Here is a 24,258-nt window from a genome sequence, read left to right on the forward strand (position 1 = left end):
TCTTGGGAGACGTTGAAATCAGCCAACAGTTTGAAATTATGGCCAGTATATTCCACCTTCGAGCCCACTTGTAGAGACACTACAATGTTAGTGATTGTTTAAGAAAGACTTACCTATATGAGTTAAACATAAAAAAGAAATTAAAACATTCTGTTCATGTCACTGCTTTACCAGGTCAGGATTGTTGACTCCTTGGTTAGGAAGGAACTCGGTGCTGTTTGGATGTTAGTTTCCCGTGTTAACATGGTCATAGTGGAGCATTAGAACAGAGGTGTCAAGCATGCAGCAAAGCCCAAGTGTATCAAGAATCAGATTAAAATGTAATTGGAAACTTTTGTTATTGTTGTTGTTTAGTCATTTCATTGGTGTCCAACTCTTCGTGACCCCATTTGGGGTTTTCTTGGCAAAGATACTAGAGTGGTTTGCCATTTCCTTCTCCAGCTCATTTTACAGTTGAGGAAACTGAGGCAAATTGGGTTAAGTGACTTTCCCAGGGTCACAGAGCTAGGAAGTATCTGAGGCCGAATTTGAACTCAGGAACATGAGTCTTTCTGACTCCAGGCCCAGTGTCTACCCACTGTGCCATGTACCTGTCCCTAATTGGGAAATGTTTAACAAAATAAACAAGAAGACAGTAGAACTTAGATAAACATAATACATAGTTTTCTAAATCAGTATGTGGCTGACAGGGATCTTTATATGCAGTTTCATGGCCCCTATTTCTATTTGAGGTTGACACCACCTCTTTAGATAATTTTCAAGTTAATATGTATTATAATATATATGGTAGAAATGTTTAATAATAATATCTAACATTTATATAGCACTTTAAAGTTAGTAAAGGACTTTGCATGTGCTCTAGTTTAATCCTCACAATAATTCTGTGAAGTAAGTGCTAATGTCCTCATGTTACAGATGAGGAAACTGAGGCTGAAATTCAATGATTTACCCATGGTCACACAGCTAGTAAGGGTCTGAGGTAGAATTTGAACTTGGATCTTCCTGATTCCAGGCCCAGGTCTCTGCTATCAGATTATAAATATACTTGTCACATCAATGTTTTATTTTTGTTGTTTATTTGTTCAGTCCTGTCTTATTTGTAACCCCATAGAACGGGCCCTTTTATCCTCTACTATCTCCTGAAATCCGCCCAAAGTAATTTTCATAGCTTCTGTGACATGACTTATCCATCTCATCCTCTGCCATCCCTTTGTCATTTTGCCTTCGATATTTTTCAAAGTCAGGGTCTTTTCCAGTGAGTTCTGTCTTCTCATTTTTAGTATTTGTCTTCCCTATGAGTAGTCTGAATTAATTTCTTTAAGTTTTGACTGATTTGATCTTTTTTGCTCTCCAAGGGACTTGAGAGTCTCCATCTCCAACACCACAATTTGAAAGCATCAGTTCTTCGGTGCTTAGCTTTCCTTAGAATCCAAGCTCTCTACTTTTGCCTTATGGACCTTTGTCAGCAAGGCGATGTCTCTACTTTTCAGTATGCTGTCCAGATATTCCATGGCTCTCCTTCCAAGGAAAAAGTATCTTAATGGCTACGGTCACTATCGGCAGTGAGTGATCTTTTAGTCCAATAATATAAAATCTAACACTGCTTCCATTTCTTCTCCCTCTGTTTGCCAGGAAGTGATGAGACCGGTAATCATGATCTTAATTTTTTTTTTCTTTTAAATGTTAGTCTTCAATCCAGCTTTTACACTCTCCTCTTTCACTCTCATCAAGAGGCTTCTTCATTCTTCTTCACTTTCCGCTATCAGAGTGGTATTGTTTGCATATCTAAGAGTGTTGATATTTCTCCCAGCAACCTTAATTCCCATATTCATTCATCCAGGCTGGCATTTTGAATGATGAACTCTGCATATGTTAAATAAATAGAGTGACAATATACAGCCTTGTTGTACCTTTACCAATCTTGAACCAATCAGTTGTTCCATGTTCAGTTCTGACTGTTGCTTCTTGGCCCACATACAGGCTCCTCAGGAGACAAGTAAGATGATCTGGTTCGCCCATCTCTTTGAGGACTCATCACACTTTGTTGTGATTCACACTGTAAAAGACTTTAGTATAGTCAGTGAAGCGGAAGTAGTTGTTTTACTACAGATGGTTTTTCAGTTATCTTTATTAACAAGAATAGTTTGCACTAAATTTCACTCTTTTTGGGGGGGGGGTGAGGCAATTGGGGTTAAGTGACTTGCCCAGGGTCACACAGCTAGTAAGTGTCTGAGGCCGGATTTGAACTCAGGTACTCCTGAATCCAGGGCTGGTGCTTATCCACTGCGCCATCTAGCTGCCCCAATTTCACTCTTAAAGAGAAAAAAATATACGTATAATCTGTAGTTATAAGTGATTGGAGGCAGTTTATTATAGTAGATAGACAGTTGGTCCTAAATCCTGGAGGATCTGGGTTCGAGTTCCACCTCTGACAACCATTGGCTTTGTCACCATCATTTCATCTCTCAGTCCTCTAGGCTAGTGGTTTCAAACTCACATAGAAATGGATCCCTGTGGGCCACATATTGACTTAGAAAACCATAAATTGACATTGTGCTGTATTGTATTTTTATTTATTTTTGTTAGACATTTTCTGATCATATTTCAGTCTGGTTCAGAAGCACTCAGGAATTTTGCTCAAGTTTAACATCTCTGCTCTAGAAAATTCTTTAAGACTGTAAGTGGCAGGAAAGGTGCTGATTTGTATCACTAAAAGGAATGTCACCTAAGTATCCCTTATTCCAATGAAATCATAGATTCAATCCTCCCACATTAATTTTCAATTAATATATTCATTCATTATTAAATTTGACTTCACTTAACCTAAGTTGTCCTTGAATGAATCATCGGTAAAGAACTTCAATCAAGAAAAGCCATTTCAAAGATCTGGAAGCTGAGACCAAGATCTTAAATGTCTTCCCAAGGCTGTTAGAAGCACAAAGAAGAAGCACAGCTCAGGGCAAGGTCCTCTGATTCTAAATCCAATCACTGAGTCGTGATTATTGAATTGGTGGCATGTACTAATATAGCGTAAGACAAAGCCCAGTCCTATTTTTTAAAAATACTGTGAAAGCTTACTTCAAAAAATACGTAGTAAGCTAAAACCTGTCCCATGCTAAACTATGTCTCATTCATTCATAAAGCAAAGTGATTAATTTTTTAAAAAAACTAAATAAGTGAATAATACATAAGAAAATTTGCCTAAGTAAAGGAAAAAAATGAAAAAAATATTATGCACTTCAAGCCCCCCCAAATACTGTTATATAAGCCTCTCATTACACATTTGAATTTTATTCATCAGTCTAGGCAGATAAAGTTAGCTAAATTCTCATTTTTGTTACTTAGTTTGTACATTCTGTGCCTTTATTTTCATGATAAGCTCTTTCAATATTCATTAAATTTAGTAGTTTTTAGATTTTTGCCTTAAGGTTTTTAAAGGAAGAACCCTTATTTTAATTACTGATCACAGCCCCACATTTTGCTTGTGAAAATAGCTTTTCCTTCAATTTTGAAAAAGTAGTCCAATTTGCTACATCACCTAGAAATAAATGTGTTTTTCTAATGTATAGGGATGCATGAGTTTGTTTTTCTATGTTGTTGAAAATAGTTTCACTGTGAAAAAGTGTTTTGGCTTCTATCTCTAATGAGGACTTTAAACTTATCTGACATGCTTTTATTTCTCATTTATAGTATAGGAGGCAAGTCTGAGAGTTTGAAAAGCTGGGAAGACATGACATTGTTGAATTTACTATTATTACAGTGAAATATAGAGAAATTGGAGTATACATGACATATACTGTAATAGAAATGTAAAAACAGTTTTCAGGAAAGAAATTGTAATGGCAGAACCCATTTTATCCCCCAGTGGGATGAAATGTTATTCATCCTCTCCTTTCGTGCACCATATGATAATGATTCAGAATGGGTCTAATCTGAGCTGATGAGCATAGCAGCAGAAATAATGGCATTATCATCCATCCAGGGGAACCTGGCCGTCAGCAGGCTGCGCTCCAGGATTGGTTCTTCATGCAATCCTTTATGCCTTGCTTGTCTTGAGATAGATAGCAGTTCTGGGAAAGTACAAAGGAAATTAGTATATTTTCGTAAACATGATATAGAAAGGGCATGCGTTGTCTTTCATATTCTTTATCTCTTTCAGCTCTCTTACTGGTGCCAGTGTTTCTTGTATCCCATTATTGTTTCATTAATTCATGTTTGATACAGATATATAATTATAGCTACTAAATTATTAGCGGATCAGTCATCCAAGCAAAATAGAAGTATGTGAGTGTAATCGTGAAACAATATACCATAAACACTGAAGGATTCCAATTAAACTGATTCTTTTGTGACTGAATCATAAACCTTCTGCTGCTTTTTTGCCAGGTGATAAGGTGAATCCAGATGATTTTATGAATGCCAAAAAATCTCATGAAGTTCAGGTGATGTCAGAACTTATAGGCTGTATTGCAGATTTCTGTGGCATAAAGCAGGTAAGGTCACCTGTGTTTGTTTTGGGGTGTCAAAAATCTGCCATGTTAATATTTTGTCTTGTAATCTCCTATGGATTCCTGTGGAACCTTTAAATCAGGGGCTCTTAACCTGCATAACATGCCATTTAAAAAAATTTGATAATTATTTCAATATAATTTTTTTTCATTTGTAATCCTGCATATTTGATTTTATGAATTTAAAACCTTTTTCTGAGAGAGGGTCCCAAATCAACACCAGAGCGCCAAGGCGTCCATGACCTGCAAAAATTCAGTGACCTCCACTTTAAATGATAATTGAAGTAGAAAGTGTCTATAAAGTGCAGAGAACACATTAATTACATAATTATCAGTGCTTTACTTCCAGAGTGTTCTAATCATGACTCTTCATCTTCAAAGGAGTTATTACTATTAATATTATTACAGAATCCCTTCAGTCTATCAGACATCTACCAAAATATATCAGAGAAAAGGATGAGCTCTTTCAAAACCCGTCCTGCCTCTCCCGCTTCCTTCCTATTACTGTAGAGGGCAGCACCACCCTTTCAGTCCTCTAGACCCACAACCTAATCTCATCCTTAAGTCTTTACTGTCCATACACACACACACACACACACACACACACACACACACACACACCATCCTAGTTGCCAAAACCTGTCAATTTCACTTTTGCACCAGATCTCAAATATGCCCCCTTCTCTCCTCTGATAATGCGACCACTCTGGTGCACGCTCTCATTACCCCACAATTGCAGTAGCCCGCTGGGGCGGGGCGGGGTTTGCCCACCTCAATTCTCTTCTCATTTCAACTTATCTTCTATTCAGCCACCAAAGTGATTTCTTAACGTTCAGGTCTAACCATAACATCCCCTACTCAGTAAACAGCAATAGCTTCTTCTCAGCTCTAGACTAAATACAAAATCTTCTGTTTGGCTTTCAAAGCCCTTTGTAACTACCACTACTCCCTCTAATCCTCCACCTTTACCCTTACTCCTGCCACCGCCACCCATACCTTTCTAATCTTCTTATACCTTACCCCCCTCACATACTTTCTGATCCATTGACGTTAGCCTTCTGGCTGTCTCTCAAACAAGATACTCCCATCTGTTGGCCATGGGCATTTTCGCTGGTTATCCCCCATGTTTAGAAGGCTCTCTTTCTTATCTTTGTCTCCTGCATTACTTTAAGTCCCAAGTAAAATCCAACTTCTTCAAGAAGACTTTCCCAGTCCGTCTTATTATTTTCTATTCATCTTGTGTGTGTGTGTGTGTATGTGTGTGTGTGTGTGTGTGTGTGTGTGTTTTTCACACACAGTTGCTGGCAAGTTATCTCCTACTTTAAATTAGAAGCTCCTTAAGAACAGGAACTCTCTTTTGTCATTCTTTGTATCCTCAGAGCTTAACTCAGTGCCTAGCTCATAGTTGCTACTCAATAAATATTTATTGACTTACTGATCGGTCCAGTATTTAAAACTACAGCTTACATTTATGTAGTTCATTAAGATTTGCAAAGCATTGTTGATGAGTGTTGTGATTTGATCTTCACAAAATCTATGAGGTGGTTACTATTTAAACTAATGACTTAGAGTATCTGTTAATATCTTTTATCTGCTGTTCTTCAATTTCTTGTATGAGGTTCTCCCACTCAGGAAGGAACAATGCTTCCTCACCTGTAAAAGTTAATGGAGTGGGGGGCAGCTAGGTGGCACAGTGGATAAAGCACCGGCCTTGGATTCAGGAAGACCCGAGTTCAAATATGACCTCAGATACTTGGATACTTACTAGCTGGGGGCAAGACACTTAATCCCCATTGCCCTGCAAAAAAAAAAAAAAAAGTAATGGACTGCATTCTGTGATTTCTAAATAAGCTTCCAGCTCTCAATTCTAGGATCCCATCACCTCAAGAGACCATTGTTTCCCACATATCATGTGATATAAATCTTGGGTATTTCTTAGTGTTTCAGTTTAATCATTTGATTTTAAGAATTCATATTTGGTTCTTTCAGTTTTTATAAAAAAGGAAAATTTAGACTACATTCCCTTTTCCTCTTACTGTGGACAGTTAATCCCCTATGCTTCTCCAGGAAAAAAAATGCCTCGTTGATATTGGACTAATTACTTCATGTGTGTTAATGCCAAACAAACAGTTAATGTACTACCTCTATGGAACTTTTAATCTGACTGAGTCTGTAGGGCTCAAATAAATTAAATAAAAATTCTACAATTCTATTATTACTTTTGATATTTGTGAAATTATTTTTTATATTTGTGTTTGAATATATCTAAATTTCTTATCCCTTCAATGAAAAATATGTATTTTGAGTTAATGTATGTTCCTAACTTTATTGATTGGTTTCAGGCATCATAGTCTCAAGAATTTCTTTTTTTAATGCCAAGTACTTTATGACTGAATATTGAGTGTTTTTAAATCTAAAACAGCACTACAATCTAGCAAAAAGAAAAAAGACTGCTTTATATTAAGTTTATTCCATTATTCATTGATATATGCTACACTAGAATTTATTTGCTCATACTTAGGAATGAGATGAAAATAGACTCTCAAATTGTAGAAAAAAAATCTATTTTTGTTATTTAAAAAAAAAAGGAAGGCCTTTGGTTCAGTTATTTTTAAATTGAGGTGGGAGAGATTATACATTTTTAGGAGTTTTTCCTTATTGATGCCTTTAGCTGTACTTACAAATCCCCATATATGTATATTTATGTTGCCTATATAATGCTTACTTAAAGCATGTAGAACTATGAAAATAAATCACATATTTTGTAACAATCAAAGTTACCATGAAGTGAAATTACAGGTCATTCAGAGATAGAAAAATGTCTTTTCCTTCACCTGTCTGTACCTGTGGAATGGGTAGTATAGGATATGGTTCTCTAGTGATATTTTGTAGCATATTAATTTTTTAAAAAGTGAAATAAAGAAAAATTTATGCGTGCTATAAATATTGCAGATGGTTGCTTAGTTTTACAAAAAACAAAAGAATATTGAAAAAATAAAAGTAACTTGTAATACTTTAAATATCTCAGAATAGTCTTAATTAGTTCTATATGTCAACTCTAGTTATTTTCACTTTTTACTTAAAAACTTCTAAAATACCTTTGTATTTATTTTAGAAATAAAATGCACTTATAAAATAATAATTATTTTGTTTTGTTTTGTTTTGTTTTGTTTTTGCAGGGCAATGGGGGTTAAGTGACTTGCCCAGGGTCACACAGCTAGTAAGTGTCAAGTGTCTGAGGCCGAATTTGAACTCAGGAACTCCTGAATCCAGGGCCGGTGCTTTATGCACTGAGCCACCTAGCCGCCCCAATAATTATTTTTAATAGATCTATTCATTAAAAAATAAATAAATCTATACTTGTGCATGATTTTAGATATTTCTTGGAAGGAAATAGCCACTGTATATGGGTCTGATTGACACGGCTGGCCATTTGTTGGGGTTAGACTATTTGTGTCGGTTAGTTGGCTCATTCTCTTAGGATCGTAGTTTTATCAGGGTCCCCAAAAGGGACTTCAGAGCCCATCTAGTCTAACCCCCCTCATTTTAAAAATGACAAAAATGAGAAATAAGGTCTTAAGTCATTTAAGTGACTTGCTTTTTATGGTTACACATGACTCTAAATCCATGCTCTATCCACTGTACCATGTTGCTTCTCAGTGGGTAAATCTACTTAAGAACAGAAATTAAAATCAGAAAGTTACTTAGTTAAGTATAAAGTAAAGGAGGAGTTTGGTGGTATGAAGAGATGTTGTCAGTGCCTTGTGGTAGCCTGATGCATCCATCCACTGAAGGATTAGAATGGTAAAAGCACTAAGTCAAGGCAAACCTTCCTGCCCCCTGGAAGGTATCTGAGACACACTGATAAATTCTTTTTTTTTTTTTTTTTGATGAGGCAATTGGGGTTAAGTGACTTCTCCAGGGTCACACAGCTAGTTACGTGTTAAGTATCTGAGACTAGATTTGAACTCAGATCCTCCTGACTCCAGGGCTGGTGTTCTATCTACTGCGCCACCTAGCTGCCCCCACACTGATAAATTCTTAACTTACAACTTCCTTGTTTCTACATTCCATTCACATCATTACCCTTCCAATTCAATTCTATTTAAAAAATCATTGATTAAGGCTTATTGTTGGCAAAACATTGCACCAGGCCCTATGTGTACAGAAGAGGAAAAACTGCATGGTTTTTGTGCTCCAGGAGTTCATAGAAAAGGACAAATAGTGTCAGGAGAGATTAGAGAAGCGGACGTTATTTCTAGCTGGGGGACGAGAAAAGGTATCATGGAGGATACTTGGAGCAAAGACTGACTGAAGAGCACCCAGTAAGTGCTTACTGTGTGCCAAACATTCTGCTATGTCCTGGAGATAGAAATTCAAAAGCAAGACAGTGCCTGCCCTCAAGGAGTATGCCTTTGATAATGGAACAAACCCAAACCACCATAGAGGAGTTATATGTGATCTATGAAATTACAAAGATGGTGGGTCATTGAGATATTATTCCAAGGGGCAGAAGAATGTGGATTTGCTCACATTCTTGGTGCCATAGGTGGAAAGTTTGGGGGTATGTATAGAGGCAAGGCTTAAAATACTCTGAGTGAAATGAGGCTTCATGGTCCCAGGGGGTGCTGAGTGAAATGGCTTAATTTCAGGAGGTGGAGATGAGCCAGAAACATTTCCACATATGGGGACTGGCTCATGCAAGTATATGGAGGGAAGAAAGGACCGGAGAAGAATGCTGGGCTAGGGAGTTTTGTTTTAATTAGGATGTAGATAGTGGGGTGTCACCCAGAGGGCTTGAGCGGGAGAGGAAGACCATCAGACTGTGCCTTGGGTACATGGTTTTGACAGAAGTGGATGGACTGAGGAGGGGAGAGCCTAGCTGGAGGCCTGTCCCTGTGGTCCAGAGAAGAGGCAAGAAGAGCCTGAACTAGGATTTTCTTGGGGATGGGGGTGGAGAGGACAGGACAAGTAGCAGTAAATAGGTGAGAACATGGATTGTGTGTGTGTGAGAGGGCAGAAGCAGCAGCAGTAAAAGCTGGCCTTAATGCTTTGACTTTGGGTCATTGGGAGAAGGGCAATGCCCTCCCCATAGATAAGGTCTTCAGAAGGAGGGTCTGGTTATGCCAGAAAGGGGATGAGCTATATCAAAATAAAATTGAGAGGAGAGTAAATAAGTTTATTCTTCCAAGCAAGGGTAGGACACCCGCACAAACATATTTTCCTCCCACGTTTCCTTAAAAAAAAAATTGCTTTTCTTTAAGACCTGAAATTCTACCAAATATAGACTTGAATGAGGTTAATGAGTATTCTCCTTTAAAATGGTTTCACATATTAGTGGAAATTAATCAAATCAGATTACTTTTCTCCAACTACCTTTACTGAGATAGTTACACTAAGGAAATGAGTTTTGAATGGGTGTTATGCTAGAAAATTAATTTATTTTCTTTCAGTGCTTCTGGGGTTGGGGCAGGATAGATTTATCTCCTTTTCCTTCCAATATAGGGCAGCATGATGACACTGAGAGGCAGAGGACAGCAGCAGCATGAGGTAGAATAGAGGTGAAGACAGATAGTAGATAATTGTCAAAGACTGTCTTTCCTTAATTTGAAATTTTGCCTAGCATTACCCTTTCCTCAAAAAAGAAGGATGGATTGCCCTGTGAAGGCCTCCTGCTCTGGATACCCAGGATTCAGGTTTTTCCATTAGTGGTATATTTCAACTATAATATGGATTAATTAGCCATTTGTGAGCTGGTCTGGGAACTTAAGCACCATTTATAATATTATTGCAAAGGAAAATGGAGTCCAACTTCTTTTTTTTTTTTTTTCCAGGGCAATAGGGGTTAAGTGACTTGCCCAGGGTCACATAGCTAGTAAGTGTAAAGTGTCTGAGGCCAGATTTGAACTCAGGTACTCCTGAATCCAGGGCCGGTGCTTTATCCACTGCGCCACCTAGCCGCCCCCTGGAGTCCAACTTCTAAACAACCAACTTCTAAGTAAACTTTTCAAACACAACCCATTCATAAGTTGAGGACTGCCTATAATTAAATATGTTTTGTTGATTTTTTTTTTTTTTTTTTTAGTGAGGCAGTTGGGGTTAAGTGACTTGCCCAGGGTCACACAGCTAGTAAGTGTTAAGTGTCTGAGGCCGGATTTGAACTCAGGTATTCCTGACTCCAAGGCCAGTGCTCTATCCACTGCGCCATCTAGCTGCCCCTTGTTGATTTTTTTTTAATCCAAAGAAGTAGTTGGGGAGGACAAGAGCCATTGTCAAATAGTTATTGCTTCAGATGGAAGGAGTAGGGCCAGGGGATGGAAGTTACAGGGAAACAGCCTTTTTACTCAGAATACAGGTGATTTTTTTTCTAATAGCTAGAATGAATCCTAGAGTGGAACAAGATCCCTGGCAATATAATGAGTTCTCCATTGCTATAAGGGTTAAAAAACATAGGACTTTCTGTTTGGGATGCTGAAAAAAATCGAACTAGATAACCTCTGATAGTCCTTTTTAACATTAAAATTAGACAATTTGTTTCATTTTTTTTGTTCTGGAAATGAGAGTAAAGCCTTCTTGCATGGGAAAGGAAAATTATCATGCCTATTTCACACAGCAGTTGTAGACTGGAGAGGTAGAGTTTGAAAAGGTTTTTTGACATAAACCAGAAGACTGCTTGGTGAAGTTTGTGGGGAAGGGTGTTCCTGAGCAGAGGGAGTAATATGTCTGAAGGCATTTTCTGGCTACACGATTGTAATTTTACCCTCATTAGACTCATTGCTTCCAGCACCTTACCACTGACATCATTTTTCTCAGTCACGGCTCTGACCACATCATCACTCTTCTCAAAACCTTTCATTGGCTCTTTGTTGACCTTCCCAAGATCAATATCCTTGCCATGTGATTTAAACTTTTCCACCAAGCAATTCTTGAATATTTAATCTTGACATTTCCTACTACAACCCCCCAGCTGATTCTCTGTTCTGCCCATCACACATTCACCATTCTCACTTAGAACCTTGGCTCATTTCTCACACTAATCCAATCTTCCTAATTTGTTCTTTCCCCCTTGAAAGTATAGTTGTAATCTCTCCATAAGAGCTTAATAATTAACTAGCAATGCAATTTCCTCTTGCTCCATCCAGCCCTCCTGTCGGGAGAGATAGGCCACTGAGGGAGCTGAGAAGGTGTTGAGTGTCAAAAGCTTCATGTTGATGATATTTCAGGTGATCATTTTATCCTGGGGGAGGCATGATGGTTATAGAGTTGAAACCAAGCAAAGCTGCCTATGGGGTGGGAAAGCCACTCAAGTTAGGGACTTCTATATGGTTCTCAGTTGAGTTGAAATTCATTAAATTCTCCAAGACTCAGTTTCATACCTTTTGCTTTGTCTTTCAATATCCTCTTCCTCAAATATTCCATCAGTGTTCAGTTATTCAACTGTTGCCAATTGGTTGGTGATTCCCAAGGTCATATATCCAGTTGTATCCTTTTTCTCAGACTCCAGGCCTGATACCATGGGACATGGAAGTGTAAAGGGGTAAAATTCTAGCTAGTCTGTCTAAAATATCTAATGAGTGCTCGCCAATAAATTATAAGCTTTAGCAAGAGTTAGATTTTTAAGCATTTATTAAGGAGAATAAGAATTTGGTGAAGAGAAAGAGAAAGGCCTAGATTTATCTATCTATTAAAGGGAGAGCGTATTTCTAGCGCCACTCTCCACCACAGTCCTGATGAAAGAGACGGAGCTTCAGCCTCGCCCCCTCTTCCTCCCACAAGCAAATGTCACTTCCTGATGCCAAAGAAAAGCTGCATGGCCTTGCCCTCAGAGGCCTTCTCCTCTTGGTGGAGCTTTCCTACAATAAGTCTCCAGCAGGTGGCATCATTCCAATCGTTACAGTAGGTTAGAGTTGTCTATAACTTACCATTTCCTTCATCTTTTATTTTTAGTCATTCACCAAATCCTTTTGCATTTGTTCTCTAAAGGCCTCTGAACACTTTCTTCTTCACATCTGTGGCTACCTCCTTATTTTAGGTCCTATAATGGAATGTTAGTGCTAGGAAGGACCTTAATAGATTATCTTGTCCAGTGGTTCCAAAAGTATGGTCTAGGGTCCCCCAGGAGTCCATAAGACTCCTCCGGGGGTCTGAGAAGTAAGAACTATTTCCCTAATAATACTAAAATATTTTAATTTCTAAAATTTAAATATTTATAAATATAACCCACATAAAAAAAATTGATAAGGGAGAGTCCTCAATAATTTTTAAGTGGAAAGGGATCCTGAGACCAAAGAAGCTTGAGAACTGCTGATGTATTGTACCCTTTCCCCCCACCCCATTTTACAGAAGAGGTAGGTATGGCAGTGGGAGGTAATGTGATCTCCCAAGTCTGGTATCTAACCAAAATAGAACTAGAACCCAGGACATTTGATCCTCAATCCATTGCAGAATGTCCAAGATTTTCTTCCTGTTTTCAAAATAGATTAGAATAAGGAGATCTTATATACTTTTATTGTTCAGTCCTTCATTTATGTCCAACTCTTCATGACCCTGTAGACCATACTGTCCATAGTGTTTTCTTGGCAAGGATACTGGAGTAGTGTGCCATTTCCTTCTCCAGAGAATTAAGGCAAACAAGGTTAAGTGACTTGTCCAGGGTCACACAGTTCGTAAGTATCTGAAGCTGAATTTGAACTCAGGTCTTCCTGACTCCTGGCCAATGCTCTACTGGACCACCCAGCTGCCCCCCTGATACAGTGTCAGACTAAATACTTTTCTGTGACTGAGGAGCAAGACAAGGGAAAGAAGTTATAGTAGAGGGAGAGTACACCTACTTCAGGAATTCTTCTTAGGGTTTAGATACTTTTTCCTCTTGGGTTGTGATATAAGATAGTTTTCTTGGTGGGTTCAAAGGATACTTGAATCCCTCCAGCCCAACTCTAGCAGCAACATGATGTAGAATCCCAAGCCTATCACTACACCTCTTTGGCAAAGAAAATAGTCTTACTTTATGTGACCCAAGAATGCATAAAAAAGTAGCTGTGAGTGAGTGTGTGCGTGCGTGTGTGTGCATGTGTGTGTGTATGCGTGCGTGCATGTGTGTTGGGAGTGGGGTTGTTACAAACAGCAGATTTCAGCCTTAGAATCAGATTTAATAATAGAGTAGACTTGCCTGTGTGGTAGCAGACTCCCTATTACTGGCAATATTTCAGTGACAGCTGGGTTCTCATTTATCAGTCAGGATATAGGAGAGATTCATGTCCTGGGACAGAGGTTAAAATAGAGACCTGAAGTCTCCTTTATTGATTCATGGAAGAAAGCTTATAGAGTTAAAACAATGGAGCACAGATATATAGGCAAGACAGACTTTAGAAGGGTCAGATTATAGTTGGAGCTGCCTCTGATTCCTCGTCTTGTTGAAGCTACTGCAAGACAGATGTACCACAGTGTATCCCACCTTCCCTACGCTTTTCTTCCTCCCCAGGTTTGAGGTCAATAACCTTGTTCTTTTATGTCTTGTGATGAGATTGGCTTAGGGGTAAATCTTTAAAAGAGACAATAAAAGTGTAAATCATGATGAAATAGCAAATAAGAAGTGATAAATCTAGATATGTTGGTGTCTAAGGGAAAAAAAAGAATTTGTTAAGCTGTAAGGCATAGTAGAGATATAATCCATCGCCTTCATTTTCCACAGAGAAAGTTAGGGTTCTTAGCTAGAAGGTTCTTTTCCCAGGTTGATTTAGCAAGTTAATGTCAGAATCAAGACTAGGGCCTAGCTTTTCCAACTTCCCACTTTTTTGACTAGGTAGTTAAAAGCCCTAGAGATCTGGGTTCCGGTTCAGGCTGTGATATTGACTAGTCCTGTGACCTTGGGCAGATCCTTTGACTTCTCTGGGTCTTGATTTGCACATCTTTAAAATGAGGGTGTTAGACTAGATAAGCAGCCCCATTTTGGAGTCTGTTCTTAGCTAAGGGATAAAGAAGCTCTTTAAAACAGGAAGATGTATGACCAGATCCTCAAAGAAGCTGAAGGTGTCCATAAGAGAGTTGATCTGAGCCTGAAATATTTTGGATCCTGGGTATTCCATTAGGGTTGGAGATTTGAGAGGACCAGCTGGGACTAGGAGAACAGCCTTGGAAGTATGTCTTGGAAGGGAAATCCATCTCCGAAAGTTGAAAGAGAAAGGCCATCAAGTATTTATATTGGGTCATCAAGAAAGACATATGGAAGAGGAATTAGATAACCAGACAGGATGACTAGAAACTAGAAGGTGGAATTTGCAAGAAGGCAGATTTTAGCTCTGTTAAGGAACAACTTTCTAAACAATTAAAGACATCCAAGTGTGGAATGGGCTACCTCAGGAGCTAGTCAGTCCCCCTCATTACAGGTGTTCAAGCAAAGACTAGATGACCACTTGTAGGGAATGTAGTAGATGGATTCAGTTTTATTCTCAGTAAGTTCTGAGTTGGCTTACATGCCCATCTGTCTCTTGATGTATACACCAAGTTCCCAAACCCCAAGTTAAAAAACCCCTGATCTAGTGATTCCAAAACCTTACCTGAAAAAATGACCCCTTCTACAACAAAATTAATGAGTAGACAACAAGCCTTTGTTTAAAGATCTCAAGTGATGGCAAGCCCACTACATTCCAAATAACTAGCTAACATTGTTGTATCACTTTTACAAATAGGATCTCATTTTATCCTTAACAACAGTACTGGGATGTATTATTGTCTCCATATTACAGATGAGAACACTGAGGCTTACAGGTTAAATGGCTTTCCCAGGGTCACACAGCCAGTAGTAAGTGTCTGAGGCCAGATTTGAACTCAGGTCTTCCCAACTTCAAGTTCAGCTCTCTCTGCATAGTCACTGTGATCCTTAGTCTCTTCCCAATGCAACTCATTCCCAGAGCAGCTCATGAACTGCTCTAAGTGGTAAGTTTTCCCAGCTTCAAATCTTAATTCCTCTCTATCCTCCCATTTCTCCTTTTGGACCAAAAAGAACAAATTTAATCCTTCAGAATAAAAGTCCTAATCCCAGAGGACTCGTGATAGAAAAGGCTATCCACATCCAGAGAAAGAACTATGGTGTCTGAATGTGGATTGAAGCAAACTATTATTACTTTTTCAGTTTTTTTGTGTCTTTTTCCTCTTATTTCCCCTTTTCTTCTTTCACAACATAACTAATGCGGAAATAATGTTTAACATACTTACCCATGTATAACCTATATTAGATTGTTTGCCATCTTGGGGAGGGGAAGAAGAAAAATTTGGAACACAAAATTTTATTAAAAATGAATGTTATGGGCGGCTAGGTGGCGCAGTGGATAGAGCACCGGCCCTGGAGTCAGGAGGACCTGGGTTCAAATCCGGCCTCAGACACTTGACACTTATTAGCTGTGTGACCCTGGGCAAGTCACTTAACCCCCATTGCCCGCCAAAAAAAAAAAAAAAGAATGTTGAAAGCCATCTTGACATGTAATAGGAAAAAATAAAATTAAAACCAAAAAGAATAAAAGTCCTTCAATTACTTGAAGGTAGCTATTACTTCCCCTCACTCATCTTCTCTAATCTAAACATTGCCTAGCACAGGAAGAGATTAGAGTCAGGCAGCTCAGTTAGGAGGCTGTCTCAACCGTCTAGGCAGCAGGTGTCGAAGATCTCACCTAGGGTAGGTATGTGGCTGTGTGAGCAGAGAGAAGGGAAGAAAGATGAAAAGCGGGGGCAGGGGGAGGGAACAGTCCCCACCAGGGAGAACAACAGACATAGAGGAGAGGGAGAAATCACCCAAAATCCATCCAAGGAGAGACATTGATGATCCAACCTGCACACAGTCCTCACATGGCCTGAACCCAAAGCCCTTGACCTACCTCACTGCCTTTTTTGAAAACTCTTTCTCTGACTGTCCCCCATACCTGGAATTCTCTCGCTCTTCATTTCAGCCTACAGGCTTCCCCAGCTTCCTGTACTATCCCATCTTCTACAGGAATCTCTCTTCATTTGAGTGCTTTCCCTTTGTTAATTTTTTCCTTTCTGTCCTCTATTAGAGTTTGTTTGTATATATCTGTTTATCTGTTGTCTTCCCCCATTAGATTGTGAGCTCCTTGAGAGCAGGGACTGTCTTTTGCTTCTTTTGTATCCCCAGCAAAGTCCCTGGTGCATGATAGGTACTTAATGTTGATTGATTGATTATCAGTGTCCTTCCTGAGTACTCATAACTGAGTATAATACTCCAAATGCGGCCAAGCCATGGCAGAGTATCACAGGAATCTAACCCCCTTATTCCTGGAAGCAACGCTTCCTCAGTGAAGGCCAAGAGAGAATTAGCTTCTTGGCTTTCCTATCACACGACTGGCTCATACTGAGCAGGCCCCTAAAACTTCCAGATCCTTTCCAGACAAATTGCAGTTTAACCATTCTTTCCACATTTTGCCTTTTGAAGTTATTTTCTTTAACCCAAGTGTAAGATTTAACATTTATAGTTATTAAGTTTTAACTGACTAATGATGTGGCATCTCGGAATATTTTTGGATCCCACTATTATCATCCTGTGTATTAGCTCTCCCTTCATGGCTTTTGGTCCCAGCAACTTTGATGATCATGCCTTCTATGTCTTTAGCCAAGTCCTTGATTTAAAAAAAAAAAAAAGTCAAACAACATAGTACTGAAAAGATACGAAGGTGAGCTTCTGAAGCACTTTAAATAAGAGTCACATTTACGTTTGATCTTGGGGATAATGGCACCACTGGCATCGGTTGTAGGGAGGGCATGGGCAAACCTTCATATTAGGAAAATCACGTTGACAGCCATGCAGAGAATTTATTGGAGTGAGGAAATACTTAAGGTACCAATTAGGAGCATGCCGCATGTATCTGGTGCAAGGTGACGAGCCTGAACTTGAATGGTGATTATGTGAATGGAAATAACTGGATAAATGGGAGAGGTTTGAATTTATGTGGAAAGAGAAAGGACAGGATCCTCAGTTGAATAGATATGTGGAGTGAGTGAAAATGAGGAGTGGGGGATGATAACCCAAGTGGTGTATTTGGGTGACTGGAAAGAGTGTGATGATGATAATTATGACGACAATGGTGATGATGACGGTGACTGACATTTATATAGCACTTACTATATGCCAGGTACTGTGCTAAGCACTTTGCAATTATTATCTCACTTGGTCCTCAGTAACAACCCTGGAAGGTAGGTGGTGTTATTATTCCCATTTTACAGATGAGGAAACTGAGGGAAACAAATGCTAAGTGAGTTGCCTCAGCTCACATAGCTAGTAAGTGTCTAGGGCAGGATTTGAACTCAAGTCTTACTGCCTCCAGGTCCAGTCCTTTATCCACTGTACCATCTAGCTGCCCTGGATAGTAATAGAGAAGTTTCGAAGAAAAATGGGTCTGTGGGGGAAAAATCATGAATTCTTTGTTGTGCTCAGCTAAGTTTAAGAACTGTATAAAAGACATTGACTAATATGGGATTTGAGTTCAGGAGAGAGCCAAAGATTAGATATATGGATCTGAGAGTCCTGTGCATAGAAAAGGTCACAAATCTTCTCTTTAAATATAAACATCCTAGGATTGTGCCAAACATCTATTCCACAGGCCCTTAGCTTACGGATCCCATTCTCTTCCCTCCTCACCGCTTTAAAAAGAAAACATGGGTCCATTTGTCCTTCTCCAGCTTTGCAGTACCTCTCTCCTTCTCCAGAATTTTTCAGGTAATACTGACCATACCTCAGAATTCTTCTTTCAGGACCCTAGGACATTAGTTTCTCTTATCCAGTTGACATGAATTCACCTAGGACAGCTGGGTTTTCTCCTATAGTTCCCTCCTTATTTGGACTGTCAACTCCCTTCTAGCCCGCTTTGTGGTCTGTCTTTTTCAGTCCAAAATTAATTTCCTTGGCAGAGAAAATGGGAGCAAAGAAAAAAAATCAAAACAGGTCTATCTTCCCTCTGTTGTGGGTTCTAATTGTCCCCCATACCAAGCATCTGTCTGTCCTTCCTTTTATTCTTTTTTTTCCTCCAATGTAACTTTTAAAAACCACTCAAAACTTTTAAAGACTAAACCTCTAGCGTCAGCTAGGGGGCGCAGTGGATAAAGCTCTGGCCCAGGAGTCAGGAGGACCTGAGTTCAAATCCAGCCTCAGACACTTACTAGCTGTGTGACCCTGGGCAAGTCACTTAACCCTCATTGCCCTTCAAATATAAATAAATAAGTAAAAGTGTTAAAGAAAAAAATCTAAGTTGATCAGTGGTTTCCTTATGCATCCTCACTTTGTGTGTGTGTGTGTGTGTGTGTTTTGTTTTGTTTTTTGTAACTCCCCTCCTTTCTCCTTAAAGGAATTTTTTTCTCTTTGTATTTTCAGCATTTCATCCCTTTACAAATATTTTTAGCAATACTTTTTTTTTCCTTATTGGTCATTTCTGAAATTGCACTTTGCTCCAATAGAATTCTGTAAGAAAAAAAATAGTTAAGGAAAACTGAACATCCCAACCACGTGTGACAACACATGCAGTCTAGAAGTCTTCCAACTCTCTACTGAAAGGAAGTATGTGTCCTCTGGGATGAAGTTTGCATTTCATCTTCATCTTAGTTTAGCAGCTGTTTAGTGTTCTTTTCATCTACATTTATTGTAATCACTGTGTGAATTGTCCAGTTCACGGAAAGTTTGAATTTCTAAAATTTGTCACTTCTTAGAGCACAATAATTTTATGTTACATTCACTACCACAGTTTGTTCAGATATTCCCCAATTCATGGGCATCAAATTTGTTTACAGTTTTTCACTAAACACAAAAGTGTCAGCATTCAGTTTCTAAGACCTTTCTCTCCCTCCTGGGCTGATTTTCCCTCTAGAATTTTAGACAATATTCTGTCAATCCCTTTTCTGAAATGTGCTTTCTCAACATCTAGGGTGCATTTCAGATGATGCTTGGCTTTCGTTTCCTTTTTTTTTTTTAAATCACAAAGTTGAAAAATGCCATTTCACTCCAAGGTTCTCACCATTTTAAGAGACTAGTAAAAATGTGAGTCTCATAAGAAGGAATATTCACTTGGGCAATAGCCAAGGTGAGACAAAGAAATCCAAGGTACTTATCCAAGGTCACAAAGGTAGTGAATGATAGAATTGCATATCAGAATAAAATCCATTCCCTAGTTGATAGTTAAAGGATATGAATAGACCGTTTAAAGGGGAAGAAATGTCATCAATTTTTGTTGTTTGGTCATTTTTTCAGTCATGTCTGACCCTTCTGAACCCCATTTGGGGTTTTTTGGCAAAGATACTGGGGTAGTTTGCCATTTCCTTCTCCAGCTCATTTTGCAGATGAGTTTACAGAGGCAAACAGGGTTAAGTGACTTGCCCAGGTTCACACAGCCATTAAGTGTCTGAGACCATATTTGAACTGAGGAAGATGAGTTTTCATGACTCCTGTCCTGGCACCCTATCCACTGTGCCACCTATTTGCCCCAAAGCTATCAATAGCCACATGCTAATATCTCTAAATAACTAATAATTAGATAAATGCAAATTAAAACAACCTTAAGGAACCACCTCATACTCATCAGATTGGCTAAAAAGACAAAAAAAAAAAAAAGGAAAACAACAAATACTGTGGGGGAAAACTGACACACTGTTGGTCTGGCCATTCTGTTGTTTTTTGTTTGTTTGTTTGTTTGTTTTTGCGGGGCAATGGGGGTTAAGTGACTTGCCCAGGGTCACACAGCTAGAGTGTCAAGGGTCTGAGGCCGGATTTGAACTCATGTACTCCTGAATCCAGGGCCGGTGCTTTATCCACTGCGCCACCTAGCTGCCCCTAGTCTGGCCATTCTGGAAAACAATTTCGAACTATACCCCAAAAGTTGTTAAACTGTACATATCCTGAAACTACCATTAGATCTATACCCAAAGAGATCCCAGAAAGAGAAAAAGGACCTATATGTACAAAAACATTTATAGAAATTCTTTTTGCATTGGACAAAAAAAAATTGGAAACTCAAGGGATGTCCATTAATTGGCTAATAGCTAAATAAGTTATGGTGTACAAGTGTGTTTGCATGCTATTATGCTCTAAGAAATGATGATGGGCATGGTTTCAGAAAATCCTGGGAAGACTTGTATCAACCAACTGATGCAGAGTGAAGTGAGAACAGAGTCAGGAGAATAATTTATACAGCAACAGTAATATTATAAAGATAATCAACTTTAAAGGACTTAGTAGCTCAAGCCACACAGTGACCAATCAAAATTCCAGAGACTTTTGATGAAACATGTTTTGCACATCCAGATTGAGAACTGATATACTCAGAGTACAAACTGAAATATGTTTTCTTCTGTTTATTGCCTTTTTTTTTTCAGGAGTGTGTGTGTGGGGGGAGATGGCTAGCATCTGTTACATATCTTCTCCTACATCTAGCTACCTTCTTTGTCCTACATCGTATATTTTCTTTCAATATGATAAATATTTATTAAGTTGCTATTTCCTGCAAGGCAGTGTGGTAATTATGACAGGTACAAAAGATGGATACAACATAGGTGTTGTTCCCAAAGAACTAACAATCTCCCAGGAACTCTGAACTTTACTTGGCAAAAGTTTTAAACAAGATTCTGACGCAGGATTTTTGTTATTGTTTTTGTTAAAACAGAGCTGTTTCAAGGCAAGTTAGTAACTGATGCAGCAACAGAAAGACACTGTATGTGGGCCTGTACAATTGAAGTGTGTAGTGTGATGAGAGGAAAGTGGAGTAGTGTTGGAATCAGCCTCTAGTGTATATCATTTTCCATCCTGATTTATTCCTGTTTGTGATTTGGTGTCCTTTGTATCCCACACACACTGTTTGCTTATTGGCTTGTCACTTTCAGTTTTGTCTGCTCCAGATGCTAAGATCCTAGATCAGTAATTCTAAACCCCACTTTTATTATTTACCCCAAGAATTCTCATGTTATCGATTCTCATGTTATCTTAAAGGTGTTGTGAAATGCTTTATAAAATCAGAAATATAAAACCATTTAAATTTTCACATGAGCAGGTGTTAGTGTGCAGTTAGTTGATTTTGTGAAATCAGATAACATCATATTTAATATCATATTTGGTATAGTATACCTCAGATTTAAGAACCAGTGCTGTAGATAAGGAACTTTCTCTGTTTAACTTCTTTTATATCTATAGACAACACTACTTCCAAGTAAGTATTTATATGTATATAATTGGTTGTCATTGATTCTTATCACAGTTTTCTAAACACTTAGTTAAATTGGGAACGGACCTCTAAATTGAACCAGAATTAAACTAATGAGATTTCTGTTCCTTTAGTGCTATAGATGATATGATTTGGATCCAGGGTCGGAGCTATGTAAGCAGCCAATGTAGTAATATAAATAATGAACACTTAATTTTTACTAGTCTCAGAGTGAGAATAGACTGAGAGTGGGATATTTATGTGAATATGTTTTCTTGAACCAGGGATTCTTAATCTTTTTGGAGTCATGGAGCCCTTTGGGCAATCTGGTGAAACCTATGAGCTGCTTCTCAGAATGTTTTTAAATGCATGAAATAAAACACATAGGGCTATAAAGAAAACCAATTATATTGAAGTACAGTTACCCATTTTTTTTAAACCAAGTTCTCAATCCACAGGCTAAGAACATCTGTCTTGACTCTTTAGAAGAACAGGATCAGTAAGATAAAAAAACATCCATCACATATGGAAAAAAAACAGAAGATGTTTCCACTCTTGAATTGGACAAATCCATTCTTTTTAAATTTATATTATACCTTAATTAATTTACAACTTGAAACCAAAAGTCATAATTTAATATGATCAAATATCTCCCCATTTTATGATACTTAAGGAAGTTATTGAATCCATATATGTAAAACCCTCCCCCTCTCCTCTTAGGAACTTTAACCTTTGGCTGAAAAATGTCTTGTTTGTTGGAATAGTACTTGCCATTTTTGATTCCTGCTGTCTTCTTTACTTTAGGTGATTGACCTTGGCTCTGGTAAAGGCTATCTGAGCTCATTTCTGTCCTTGCAGTATGGCTTAAAGGTTTATGGAATTGATTCCTCAAATGTCAGTACTCATGGAGCAAAGGAAAGAAACAGGAAACTGAAGAAACACTGGCGAGTCTATCAAACTCGGGCAAGAGCACCTATCAGTGGTCAGGTGTTAGAAAAGGCAAAAGAAAGTACCGCCCAAGATGAACAGAAATGTAAAACAAATATCAAAGAAAAGCTCTCAAGTACAAACAACAGTCTTACAAATCAGGAGAGATGTGGCTCAGATTCAGTTCTGTCAGATTTCACAGACGTCGTAATTTGTGATGTCACGAGGCAAATAGAAAATCACACTGATCAGCTGCCACAAAGAGCTGGCAGCTTCCTTCTGGAAAATAGATCACCTTTTTTAAATGTTTTGCCTGTTGATGCCATAGAACTTGCTTCTCTTGCCTCTAAAGACAATGGGAAACTTTCTGAAAAGCATAAAGAGAGAAAAAAACCACTGACCATCAAGGGCCAAGCAAAGGAGTCAAATGAATCAAGCATTTATGCACCTTTAACCTCTTTTATCACTGCAGAATCTGAACTTCGTGATATCATTTCAGATCTGGAGGTAATAAAATATTTTATTAAAATCCATAATGGTTGTTTAAAAAATGTTGCAGTTTTAAAGAATAGCAGCAGATTATATAAGCCTTATGTCAAATTGTTAATATGTTAATTAAAAAGCCAGAGGGAAAAAATCTAAAATAGTCTTTCCTGGGTCCTGTAAAGCCACATTTTGACTGGAGCACAGTCCAGAATATCAGGCATTCCATGGAGAGTGTATTGATTCTATGTCACTTAAATCAAATAGAAACCTGAGAACAAAAGTGCCATAGTCTTGAAATCTCAATAATCTTTGATTCTTTCCTCTTCCTCACTCCTCACTTGCCAAGCGATGTTGATTCTACCTCCTCAATATCTCTCTCAGTGGACTCCTTCCATTTACACTGCCATTGTCCCCATTCAGATCCCCCATTACTTCTCACCTGGATTATTGCAATAACATTTTTACTGGTCCCTCTTGTTCTCCCTGCCTCTCACCCAGGGGTTCTTAACCTGTTTAGTTTCATGGACCGCTTTGGCAATCTGGCAACGTCTATAGACCCTTTCTTGGGATAATGTTTTTAAATGCATAAAATGAAATACATAGGCTTATAAAGGAAACCAGTTATATTGAAATGTTTTTCCCACTCGAGTTCACTGACCTCCATGAAACCAGCCCCTGCTTTCTCCTTTTGCAGTAGCTCCTTCACACAGCTGCCAAGGTAACTCGCCTAATATATAAGTCTGATCACATTGCTTTCTTGGTCAGAAACTTTTGGTGGTTCCTCATTAATTACAGGGCAAAATACAAACTCTGCTGTTGGTGGACCAGAAGCAGGACTGAAACCGGAGTCAGGCAGTCTGTGTTAGAATCTTGGTTCTGAGGTTGATTGTGTGAGTACCACATAAGATCAAAAGCTCAGTAATCTCTTCCTCTTTCCTCTTTGGTACTCCCTCCTTGCCATGCTTTGTAGATCCTGCCTCCCCTGTATATCTCTTAAGGGTCTAAAAAAGGGTCCCATAGGACCTCAGATGTCAGCACTAGTGGTGTGTTCTTTAATTGAGGGCTCTTGTCCAGGTACTATTAATATGCATAATACCAATTCAGATATTTCTGGGGATCACTAAAAATTTCAGTTTTGGATAATAAAGCTA

General features: G+C 38.6%; 1 protein-coding gene across 1 annotated transcript in view; it reads left to right on the forward strand.

Moving 5' to 3' along the window:
* METTL25 (methyltransferase like 25) overlaps positions 1-24,258 on the forward strand; it is a 155,001-nt gene that overhangs the window by 32,796 nt on the left and 97,947 nt on the right. Inside the window, exons 3-4 of the mRNA XM_043969357.1 lie at positions 4,387-4,493; positions 22,499-23,128. Coding sequence (XP_043825292.1) covers positions 4,387-4,493; positions 22,499-23,128 — 737 coding nt within the window. The remainder of the gene's footprint in view (positions 1-4,386; positions 4,494-22,498; positions 23,129-24,258) is intronic.

This window comes from Dromiciops gliroides, chromosome 5 (genome assembly GCF_019393635.1).
Source record: "Dromiciops gliroides isolate mDroGli1 chromosome 5, mDroGli1.pri, whole genome shotgun sequence".
Lineage (NCBI taxonomy): Eukaryota > Metazoa > Chordata > Mammalia > Microbiotheria > Microbiotheriidae > Dromiciops > Dromiciops gliroides.